At 41.9% G+C, this 12,858-nt stretch overlaps 1 protein-coding gene across 2 annotated transcripts in view; it reads right to left on the bottom strand.

Annotated features, from left to right (window-relative positions):
* pusl1 (pseudouridine synthase like 1) overlaps positions 1-12,858 on the bottom strand; it is a 90,334-nt gene that overhangs the window by 59,977 nt on the left and 17,499 nt on the right. For both annotated transcript variants that reach the window (XM_078558002.1, XM_078558001.1), the window contains exons 3-4: positions 11,280-11,467; positions 1,285-1,434 (exon numbers count right to left, since the gene is read on the bottom strand). In XM_078558002.1, the coding sequence (XP_078414128.1) occupies positions 1,285-1,434; positions 11,280-11,467 (338 nt within the window). The remainder of the gene's footprint in view (positions 1-1,284; positions 1,435-11,279; positions 11,468-12,858) is intronic.

The raw sequence follows: 12,858 nt of genomic DNA, 5'->3' as shown, positions 1-12,858 counted from the left end.
ACTCAAGTCTTTGGAGTGAACGCAGAACTTTGTGACTCAGAGCTGAGAGTGCTACTAACTGAGCCATGGCTGACATGATGTTAGGCTGACTGCTCTAGAGTTATCTGGTGCCTGTTTTACCCTTTTCTCTCCTCTGGAACAGCAAAGAACACTGTAAAAGACTTCAAGAAGATAGAGGTAAGAGGAATGGATGGACAGTTAGATGAGCAAGAGACTCAAGGTTTCAAATATATAATTCCCTGATAGGGCGGGTAGGTAAAGCCATAAAAAGACAACATCAATCTTCTGATGAAAGCCTGGGAAGCGGTAAATGGGAAATGACATCATTACTACAACAAAGATCCTTCAGTGCTTCCGATCTCTGGAGGAGCGAAGCCATACAGTGAGTAGTGGAATGGAGACCTACTCGGGTTTAAGAGACAAAGGTGCTACCGACAATTGTGTGTGTGTGAGAGAGAGGAAGAAATCGAGAGGAGGAATGAGGGAGAAGGGAATGAAAAAAAGGAGAATGGAGAAACAGAATTGGACAATTAGGCATCGAGGGTGGAAATGAAGAAAGAGAAATGGAGATAAAATCAAAAAGGAGAGTGAGAGAAGGGGGATTAAGTGAAGGAATGATGAAAGAGAAATAAGAGATAAAAAAATAGAATCAGAGAGGAGGAATGAGGGGATGAAAAGACAAGAGAGAAATAAGGGAGAAAGTGAATGAAAAGGGGAAGAGGGAAGGAGAGTTGGAATGAAAACGAGGATAAATGAGAGATATTGTAAGAGAAGTGGGGAAGAAAGAAAAGGACTGAGAGTGGCAAAAAGAAAAAGAATATAAAAGAGATAAAAAGAGCAGGAATGATATGGGTAATAGAAGGAGATTGTGAAAGAAATGGAATATGGGAGAGTGGGACCAAAAGTGGATAATAAATCAGGCAGAGAGGAAGAACACGAGAGTGAGAGGGAATAACAGAATGCATCCCAGGCTTACATTAAATATCTGGAAACCAAACTTATTACGAGTCGCATCGATTGAAGAGATTCCAAAATTAACAATTACAGCAAAAAGACTGATGAACATACTCGTATATTATAATCAAAACCTGTGGCTCTTTGTCAACATCCAACTTCTTTTTCTGGCTTGGGTTTGAAAGATTGCACGCCTATGTGGAAGAAGCTGGATTGATGAGCAACTTTTTACAATTCCCCCCTTTCACATGTTCTTATAGTGTACAGAAAGGTCAATGTTCTGAGAAGTCAAAGTGAATTGTTAGAACACAAAATGATCTTTCCACTCACCTATTAGCCACAGGCCAGCAAAGATTCCTTTCAAATACTGGAAGCTGAGAACGGTGGCTGCATCCTGTCACAAGTCGGTACACATACGTCCGTGATAGAGCCCTGAATCGAGCATTGAAGTTATCAGCCACTCGAAAAGCTTTTAAGACACTGTCAAAAAATTTTTTTGAAAAAAGGTCTTTATCAGGTACAGGGCATAAGTTACAATTGAAAGGCAGTCAGAAAGTCTGCTGATCAGCCCATTGTTATTCACGTTAAAGTGTATGAGTTAAGCTCAAAACTCATTATTGCAAATATGTCTGGTCAGTAACTGTTTAAATAAGGCTTATCTTATAGACTTGGAAATACCTCTTGCCGAGTGCCAGAATAAGCTCAGCAAACCATTATATTTAATAATCCTGTTATAAAAAGCTGTTCGCTATTCTCTATATAACATTGGATTGTGAGCATATTACATGGTTTATATACAAATATATTGATGTATTGTCTTGTCCATGCCAGGCACTTCCTCTCCACAAACTTTACTTCCTGTGCCATGATTTGGAACCTCCGTTTTTATATGAATATTTATCATTGAAACTATGGCTGAGTTTTTGTGCCCTGCCAAAGTTGGGAGCGGAGATAAACAGGGTCTGAAAATGCTGATGCCGGTTGACATGCTGACTTCCTGACCCCGTGCCTGGCGCCAGCCTTTTTGCCGAGATGGGTTTGGGGCTGGCAACGATGCCCAATTCCACAAGGGGGGCAGCTCACTTGCTGCCCTTAATTGGATGGCGAGCCCTTCTCTATGCCAATTAAGGGGGCTCCACTGTAAAAATCCCAAAGAGTGACTGCATCCCCCAGGGACAGGGTCGGGACCCAGAAACAGTCCCGACTCCTGTGCAGTCTGCCTATGGAGTGAAAATTCAGCCTTGTATATATAAGCGTTTAAAATAGAAATGTCCCATAGGAAATATTATCATGGAAGAACACAAAATTAACATGTCAACATTTTACTGTTCAATCTGTTGATGAAACAATTAAATTTACTCAAAATGTTTTTTCAAAAAAAAAATCATCCAGCAATTGTTTTCTCAGCAATTTAAATTTTTAATATTAAAATAAGGTTCCAAACAATTGTTCTAAATTGCATTTCACAATAACATGATTATATTCAGCGGGTTGATCAGCATTTGGTAAGAAAGAGATAGATTAATATTTTGGACCAGAGCCTTCATCAGATCTATGAGTGCATTTTCCCATGTCTTTTGTTTTATTTCAAACCAACAGATCTCATTCAATATTGCTCAGGATGAGTCATAGGTGTGCCGTATAAGGCAGAAGATTGGCATTTCTGATTTATAATTCCTGAAAGTTTGTTTTTATTATATGGCATTCTGGAGTTTTTAATCAGTTTTAAGCAGTAGTTTGAGGATCGAGCTTATCATCTAGCAGCAGTAAATGAGTGGCATTTGTACCTTCCCCCTTTTACAGCATGAAGTACCAGTTGGACGTTAATAATGTGTCAGGTAACAGCAATTGAGAGATTTAAATACACTGAGGGAGAGGTCCAGGCTTTGGCATCATTTCACCATCATTGTAGAAACAGAACCTGGGTCTTGGCAGAACTGCAGGGTGGAAAGTGAGGTTAGGCTCACTGGAGTATTCCTAAAATCAGTCAGAAATGGGGGGCCTGAGGGCACAGGGAGAGCCTGTGGATCTGAGCAACAACAACTTGCATTGATATTGCACCTTTAACCTCGTAAAACATCCCCAGGGCGCCTCACAGAAGCATCCGCAGATGCTTCAGCACTAATTTCGAAGCAGTTTCTGCAAAAAATCGAATTCAGTATTTTGCTTGAATTCTGGGATGTGTCCCCCGGTTTCACAGCTGCTGTTTATTAGAATTTGGACATTGACTTCCAGCAAACACAGGTGTCGATAATCAGGGCCTTTTCGGTTTTCCTGAGCTGCTTTCAATGAAGTAGATGCGGAGAATGATGGGATGGGATTATTCCGCAAACAACAATTGACGGTAGACTAATTTTAAATTTTAAATCTGCGATTGATGGATTTTTGTCAACCAAAGGTATTAAGGGATACGGGGCAAGGGCGGCTATGTGAAGTTAGGTTGCAGATCAGCCATGATCTCATTGAATGGCAGAACAGGCTTGAGGGGCTAAATGGCCTCCACCTGTTCCTATGGATAAGGGAAATGCACAATAAGAGTGTATTATACAGCTAGGCCTTGATATTAACCCCAACCACCACTCCCCCACCCCACCAGGATGGGCATGAGGGGGTCAGGAGGAGTGTTTAAAAAATGAAAAAAACGGAGAATTCATCCCCAACTGCCATGTATCCACCTGCTGCCAATTTCCCAGTAGCAGTTTTCGAGGTGTTCAAATGTCCTGCCGTGAAGAGGTCGGGCTCCTCCTGAGGCTCCTACAGTGAAGTTGAAAGTCTGATATATATATTTTACAGTTGCTGTCCAGGTTTCCCATGGCTCAGGAATCCCGGCCATGGAAGGGAGGCGGAAGCTGTTGGACCCACCAAGTTAAGTGTCTTTTCCAGTCCTCCGTGTGGGCCCGCAGGAGCAGGAGTTCTTACCCCACTCCCCCGAGTGCTGTAAGAAGTCTTTGACCCTCCCCTCTGCCAATCACGGCCTCTTTCTCCACCCTCTTCTGATGGCTGGCCTCTGCCTTCCAGGCCCAATGGCCTCTCTCTTCAAGCTGTGGACTATCTCCAGAAATTTAACTTAAAAGTTGTATCTTTTACCATTCAGCCCCATGAACATGTGAGGGGCAGGACTTCTCTCTCCAATTAACGAGATGCCCGCGCCGATACACTATATGAGGCGAGCCAAGGCAGGAGTGTGCATTCTCATTTAGCCAGGTCTTGAAAGCATTGGGATAACTCTGTTGCTGGCATGGTGTCATCCTTTGATGCACCTTTACATGGTTCCGATATCCTTTCTATAATGGTCACATTGTACTGCAGCTGTGGTTTAATCAATGCCTTGTACAGAATCCTCGCTTTGTATTCAAAATTCAGAAGCCGATCTGTCCTTTTTAAAGGCTTTTCCTGCCCTAAACCTGCTCATAAAAATGTGTTTCTGTGCCCTTAGGTTGATGTTTCTCCACTCAAATAAAAAAGTTCTGATTTAGCATATATTTCCAGACCCCCTTCTTCTTCCACAATGTATTACTTCACATTCATTTACATTGAACTGCAATTCCCTGGGCTCGCTGCACATCTTGTCAATCTGAGAAACATCCATTATCTCCCCCAGGCAGTTACCTCCTGCCCTTCATCTTGCTGGAGTTCAGTTGAAAAGTGGAGATAAAAGGACCTACAGTTCCATTTGCATTATGGATGTTAGTATAGTCTGACTCCTAATACAATTATTTTGCACTGGAAAGCAAGAGTCCCCAGTCCCAGTTCTGTTAACTTCCCACAGCAAGGCAAGATGTGAACCGAGGCCCAGAGGTACACAGGTCAGTTAGTTCTGCCTAGGGCTGCAGGTGTAGTAGAGGCAGATAGTGAGCATTACTGTTTTAGAAATGGAAGAGTCCACTCAGAAGCCAATGTTGCACAAGTAAATTTGGGGCAGAAGAGAGCAAAAGTTTTAACAGCAGTTCTATCATTATTAAAAGAATTAAATCATCATTAAAATAAGCAAGAGTGACACGAAGAAAAACATTTTTATGCAATGAGTGGTTAGGAACTGGAATGCATTGCCTGAGAGTGTGCTGGAGGCAGATTCAATTGAGGCTTTGAAAAGAGAATTGGATAATTATCTGAAGTTAAAAAATTTGCAGGGTTACGGGAAAAGGTGGGTGAGTGGAACTTGGTGAGTTGCTCTTCCAAAGAGCCAGCATGGACACAACAGGCCAAATGGCATCCTTCTGTGCTGTAAACATTCTAGGATTCTATTTATCTTATGTCAAGCTGGTTGCTGAAAGGCATATGTATCAGCTGTACGGAGTAAGACTAAATTACTTTGGTTTGAAAATGTGATCTATTTTGAGATATCCCTCATTAAAGGATTGTTACAAATATTTAAGGGAAGTCTTGTGGCACAGTGGGTAGTGTCCCTGCCTCTAAGCCAGAAACTCCGGGTTCAAGTCCCACCCCAGGACTTGATGGCCAAGGAAGGTTGATTATCAACCTGCAAATCCTTCCAACACAAGCCAATAGCAGCAGTAAAAGCAGGAGCGATTCCTAGTCAGCTGTGTGATGGAAAGAAAGTTGGAGCCTCTATCATCGCTATCTATAGTTCAAGGCTACAAATGTATGTAAAAGTGCATGTTGACAAAGGAACTTGGGCTCCCTGAGTGACCTGTAACACACCCCACCACCACATATATTTAAATAACTAGTGAACTCTTTTGATCATCAATCTTATTTCCAATTTCTCCCTAGTACTACTTACAGCTTTGTAGAAAGCCTGTTACAATACAGAAAATGTAATTACTTCATTAGCTAAGTATTGCTCTAAATTTTCTCAAACTATTAAGCTGAAGCTAGATTTCTGGCCTGACGCCAAGTATGTCTCTTGTTGAATTAATGTAAGCCTTAAACCTGCTTGGCTGATCCTTACAGTTGAAGGAGGTTGTGTTGAAACAAGGGCCAAGAAAGAAAAGTGGAGCCAAATAAGGATATTAAGATGTATTTGTAGTTATACAACAAAATATGGTCAATTCCTCCTTTAGTAAGAGATCTAGTCCTACCTCTGATCAACTCATGATGGTTGAGCTTGACTGAGGACATGTTGGGGTCACAATGTCATGTTGGAATATACCACATGGCCGGAGGGTGACAAATAACATAGGCTTTGATAGAGACTTGCGAAAGGCACAGGTCTCACAGGTTGTAGCCAGCTCAGCATTAAATTAATTAAGGTTAGGTAGTGACTGGACCACATTGTTTAAAGTAAATCTAATTGACTATCTTGGTAAATGCACCAGCCCGTGTGGTTCTGAGCCACACAGTCCAGATAGGTCCTAGTTTTCACAGTCAGTCTGTGCTGAGACCTCATCGCAGACTGGGGCACTACAATTGATTTCAGCACCATTAGTTAGAGCGGGGAAAAGTCAATCAAGGTTCCCACACCTGATCGTCCTCCATTGAATTCTTGTAAGAAGTGCAAATCATAAATATTGGCCAAGGATAGTAACACACTAGTCTGCGTTTCACAAGGTACAATAATGTTGTGGTTATTGGTACTGAACTAGCAATCTAGAGGACGTGAATTCAAGTCCCACATTAGCAAGTTGTAAAATTGAATTCGCACACCTATTGATTTATAGGCTGCTACCAGGAAAATGGCCATGAAAGCTGTCAGACTAACTAATGTCCAGGGAAGGGAATCTGCTGCCCCTATCTGCTCCAGCCAACAAATATGATAGATGATTAATACCCTCTGGACCATCCCCTCAGTAGTCAGGGCAACCAGGAATAGGCAATAAATGGGTCCTTACGTCCCAAAATGAAAATATTGTCACTAGCACTAATAGTAGTGGGATTGAATTAAGACAAATTATGAATATCATCCAAAATGGTAATGTTCATGTGGTTTAAGGGTGATTTTTCCTCTAATATATTAATATCAACATGTTAAATATGATGAGACACTGGAGGATGGCCATGAAGCTTCACCTTATCAGACTGTGTGTTTGGAAAGAGAAAATAAAAATCCAAAATTGAAAGCTGAAATTCGTCAAGGTACAGTTGACCTGGCAGCTTGGACTTTTTACATATTGGTCTGGGGAAGGGAGAAGTGATTGGGAGAGAGGAGGAGGGCAGGGATTGGGAGGGGATGATCAGGAGGGGACCAGCAACAGACTTCAGCACTGCAATGGAGTCAGGAGGAGCAGTCCTGTACCTCCCAGCTGCACAGTCAGGGAAGCACTCTTTTAAAAAACATACCTTTTTGATGAAGGCCTCCACCAATCCCACTAGAAAGGCCGCATGTAGATCACTCTTTCCAGCATGGCTCTGGCAAAATACAGGGCAGCTGAGTTGTATGATGGGGGGTCTCAAACAAGCACTTGGCCCCCTATTTGAAGATGAAAAGGGCCTAATGCCTGTTTCAGGCTCAGGCCCTCGAAAACTCTTTTGCTGTCTTTACCTATAGGGCAGACGGTGCCCTTCCAGCATATAAAGAATGCACATGCCACACCTGCCATATTTGATGTGTTGGCACCAGTTCTGCGTCTAAAAAACAGGCACGTGCTATTGAATTTCTAGGCCATGGTCTCAGTATTCTGTAGGTGTCTTGATACCTGTTTAGCCAACCCTCAATGGCATGAAAAAGCTTGGTACCATAACTTGTGAGCATCTTCCATCACATTAGTATGTCCCAAAGTTCTTTACATCCAAAGAGGCAGTTTTAAAGCATGGAAGACCAATATGTACACAGCAAGGTTCCACAAACAGCAAAGAGGCAAATGACCAGGTCAGCTTTTTTGGGTGGTGTTGGTTGAGAGGTAAATGTTGACCAGGACTTTGGGGAAAAAACTGCTCTTCCAATAATGCCCTGGGATCTTTTATATTCACCTGAGAGAGCAGACAGGAAATTGAGTTTAATGAAAGACAGCAACTTCAACAATAGAGCACTGAAGTATCAGCCTACACTATGTGCTCGAGCCTTTGGAGTGAGGCTTGAATCTGTGACCTTCTGCTTCAGAAGCAAGAGGTGTCACTGCTCAGCCAAGGACACTCCAGTTAAGGAGCGTTGCTTCAATTCTAAAACAGTTTCTAACAAATGAGCATTGTATCAAGAATTTAAATTTCTCTTGCAGCCCTACAGTCCTATAAGGAAATACTTGGATAATTTATAACTGTTGATCTTGGGATCAGAGCAGAGCTTTGACAGAGACAGCGTATTGATTAGGCTACGCCAGAAAAAAAATCTATGCAGACTCATCATTTACTGTAATAACTTGTTAAAGACCTTACTGGAAGGCCTGGAAGAGTGCCAAGGTTTCTAATGCAGTTTGGCAACCATGTACTGTTCTTACATATACTGCATCTGCCCTCTATTCACCATACTCCATAGAATAAGCCTTGGATTTTGATTTTTATTGTTTCTTCTAGAAACAGTTTGATGACGTGAAAGAGTTTGCCATGGCCCAGGTAACTATTTGAATTATCCTACGCTGTTGGTGGCCTCCTGTCAGAAGCAGTCTGTTTTAAGATGGCACTGGATTTTGGTCGCTGTTGGCTGCTCCTCAGAGCTCATCTCAGTACAGCTCCAAAGACACTCGAGAAGCTGGACACCATCATGATAAAGCAGCCTACTTGAATGGCACCCCATCCACCACCTTCAACATCCAGTGCCTCCACCACCGATGCATAGTGGCAGCAGTGTGTACCATCTACAAGATGCAGTGCAGCAACTCACAAAGGCTCCTTCAACAGCACCTTCCAAACCCACAACCTCTACCACCTAGAAGGTCAAGGGCAGCAGTTGCATGGGAACACCACCATCTGCAAGTTCCCTTCCAATTCACACACCATTCTGACTTGGAAATATATCGCCATTCCTTCACTGTCGTTGGGTCAAAATCCTGGAACTCCCTCCCTAAAAGCTCTGTGGGTGTATCTACACCACATGGACTGCAGCGCTTCAAGAAGGCAGCTCACCACCACCTTCTCAGGGGCAATTAGTGCTGGGCAATAAATTCCCCCGTAAAAAGAATAAAAAAAGACAATGTGGATTTTCAATGTCGCCTCTGTGATCTCAGTTTTAATGAAACTACCTTGAAAAATATTTGACGGAGCACTTCAAGTCATTCAGCTTTCGGATTACAGCACATACTTAACCTCACATCCTCTGGTTAAACCCTCTGGTGGCCACCTATCCTGATGACTCATTTGTTAAGCGTAATATCCAGAATGGAACTAAATCACACTGACTAAGAATGTCCCGGGAGTTAATGCCTGGCCTACTCTGACCTACAGCAGCAGCAATCAATCAAACTCAGTGCCCTGGGTTAGGGAAAGGAAATAAGCTAGGGATCCTGCTCCTGATTCCCTCCAGGCATTCTTGCTTGAAGTCACCTATGTGGGTGCTTGGTGGGAACAGGGGGGCCGAACAGGCAACTCCTGCTCCTAATTCATATGTTTAACAGGATAGGGAATAACTATTGTGCCTCTACTGTCAATTAGCCTGCCAACCTTTGTTATTTAGGTTCACACACAAGGTAAGCCAATTTGGGTAAGGCATTGGGAAGATGCCAATGACCTTGAAATTATAGTACAGCAAGAGTCATGCAGGGGAGGCTCCGAGCTCTCTTTCACATTTGGCAATTAATTGTTCAAGCCTTCTTGCTGCCTATTAAGCATAAAATTATGCAGCAAAGGTGGACATTCAGCCCATCGTGTCCATGCTGGCTCTTTGAAAAAGCCATCCAATTAGTCACACTCACCTGCGCTTTCAAAATGGCCTGGCAAATCTTTCTTTTAAAGTATATATCAATTCCCTTTTGAAAGTCCACCACTCTTAGAGGCAACCCCCTCCAAGACAGTGACATTCTTCCTAAAGTGTAGGGCCCAGAATTGGACCCAATACTTCAGCTGAGGCCTAATCAATCATTTATAATGGTTGAGCATAACTTTCTTGCCACACACCTAATGTTTTACGCTGTCTCTCTTTCAACATGATATGCACTCTAAAAGAAATTAAGTCAATATATTATACAAATAGCTATAAACATATGCAGATTCATCGTCTTGTTGTTATTCAAATAATTTTCGTAACACCCAAACTGACACACTGCTATGCACAGAGATATGAATCCTTAGGCCAGAAAAGATTTTGAAATATTTTTTCCAATATACTTGCAGACAACAAAAAAAAGAGCCAAGCTGAAGATCAAAGTATTCAGAGGCTAGGTAGATTTCTCCGACATCATCCAGAGAGAAACAAGGACGTTCAGTGATTAATAATGTGAAACCATTTTATTGTTCTCAGGATTTTAAACAAAAAAATTGCTGTGGGTCCCTTATCTCAAGTAAGTAATGAGGGCATTTGCAGAAGTGTTTATGATTGACAGGAAGACTGGCTACTTATAAAGATTTTGTGTTTCAAGCCGTCTATTCAATTCTGCTCTTTTCAAAAGACGTGATAAACGCTGATTGAATTTTGCTTGTTAAAAATACCATTTGATCAAAGCAGTAATATATTATTCCAGAGTGCAGACTCTGCACAGTCAATCGTGCAGCTGTGATATTGATCCATCAAGAAAAATTGTACCTTTCTTCAAGCCAGTCACAAAATAATTAATTCAATATCTGCAGAGATTTGTTTGTTTGTTAAGGCACTTAAAGATTCTGTCAAGGGAGGTGAACACGCCAAGGTTTGAAACATTTTTGAACAGCGTTCCACTTGTGAGGATGAATTTATATTATCTACCATTATCTATCTATCATTACTGAGCAGACTGCCTAATCTCTTGTATCAAGCACCAGAGTGTAAGTAAGGTCACAACCTGGCAGGAAGGGAGGCGGAGGAATGTTTTTGTTATAACAGTAGCATTATACAACCGTATCAATATTGATTTCCCTACATCAGGGGTCTGCAACCTGCGGCTCATTAAGGACTCAGGTGCGGCTCCTGACCTTGATCAATCAAATTCATTTTGTTGGTAACTAAATTGCTTGTTTCATTTTTTTAAACTTTTATTAACATTTTACTTGTGAGAAAATATCATTCTTGTAAAAACCTTTAAAGGTTGTTGAAATTAGTCTCTGTTTCACTTTTCATTCTTATTGGTATTCAAGTAACAGCACTGCGGCTCTTAAGATGCTGTATTTGTGATTAAGTTTTTAAAAATGGCTATTCTTGTCATTAAGGCCCCTGCCCTACACTGTGGCCTGAAAACACTTCAGTCCCAAATATGATGCAAAAAGCAAGCAGCTCCCTCAGAAACCATCGCCATAGCAAACCAAGATCATGTCCATTTTACTAACGTCTTTTCCCTCTAGTCCAGTTGACTCTGTCAACTTACCTGATCGGCTCAGGTTTCAAATGGAAGTTCAGTGCATCGACAAGGAGCTCCGCTGAAAACGGTGGCTTTCCCTCCTTTCTCTGGATGTCGAGGTGAGCAGAATTGCACAGAGCATGTACTCCACTGTCCGTACGACTGGAGATTGAGATGTTGACTTCATTGATGGGCCGGAGCTTCTGCACTGCATCCTAGTATATGGCGGAAACACAGAACAGTAAATTGCAGCACAATCGCGCTACTTCAGTCCAGTAATGTATTTTCACTAGAAATGAAGGCAAAAGGCCGTGGTCCAACTTGCAGGACACCCTTCAAGGCTGAAAAAGTAAACAGGAGGCAACATAAATCAGAACTAAAGATTAGGTGACACCAAGCAGATTTTAAAAGCTTGGTGAAAAACAGCCCGGGAATTACCATCAGCAATGGTATCAAATAAGCACTTAACCCTCAGGTCAGAATTCCTTGCTCTGCTATTTTATTGGAGGACTTAAACATGTGAGAGCTTCTGTTAGAAAGCAGGGAGAGCCGCTTGATATGAAGATGTTACGGCTTTATACAATTAAACTGTCAATTGTAATTTGTAGCCTAAGGTGAAGGGAGGTAAGGGGATCCACAGTTTGAGGTCAAATAAAGGTGTTGGAGGGAAGGGACGTGTACAATGGGATTACCTCACAAGGGCCTCTCTGTTACGGTCTTATCTCAAAAGTGAGATTCTCCAGAGCTGTTAACAATATTCTGAAGAGGCTTTCCGAGTGGCAATATTTACTGAAAGAGGGGACCACTGTAGCCATACCCTCAGCAGAAACATAGTGCAACTTGAGGAACTCTTAATGCTGGAATATTGTGGTATAATTGCCCATAATTCTAAACAGGCTACACTTTCTTTAAAAAATGGCCTCCTTCTCTTCATACATAAACTTTATTTCCGATTCCCCTCTTGACATTCAACTGTAACTCCAAAGAAGCCAGATAGATGATTTCCATTTGTCATTTTTTTTTAAGCAGCATTTTTTTAAACAGCTGTTTTTATTAGATTGAATGCAGAGAACCCCATGAACCAGTCCACAGCTGTGTCTAAGGCAGGGAAAATTGCAGTACTTTGCTGAAAGAAGCAGCATTTTGCACATTTTGCCAGGCTTCTGTATCCACTTTCCACAGGGAATGGAAAATAGTTGGAAGAAGAGAAGCAAATCAAATATTCATGACTGAAAAATGGCTTTGTCTTTTCCTCTCCCAGTCTCTCCCTGTAGTCCACATATTGCTGTAATTACTGGGTTTGGAAGGTACTGATGAAAACTGCTCTCCAACTCCAGAAATCTTTGTCAAACCATATGCACCCAAGTATTTTTTGACAACATTACAGGAAACCTTGTTCAAGTTGCTCAACTTAACCAGTTGGACTTAATCCACCTTTTGGGCCATGGACATAATTGCTGGCTTTTAAATAGACGGAAAATAGGTTTTTAAACCAAGAAATCTGTATGAAGGGGCATGACCTATAGTGCTAGTCACCGATGGCGGAACTTTACTGACCTCAGGTGGTGGGTACAGGATGGGGGGCGCAGTAGGTGGCAGTAAAATC

The sequence above is a fragment of the Cetorhinus maximus genome, chromosome 15 (assembly GCF_964194155.1).
Source record: "Cetorhinus maximus chromosome 15, sCetMax3.hap1.1, whole genome shotgun sequence".
Lineage (NCBI taxonomy): Eukaryota > Metazoa > Chordata > Chondrichthyes > Lamniformes > Cetorhinidae > Cetorhinus > Cetorhinus maximus.
Note: the sequence above shows the minus strand (reverse complement) of the source record. Positions and strands in the feature narration are given on the sequence as shown.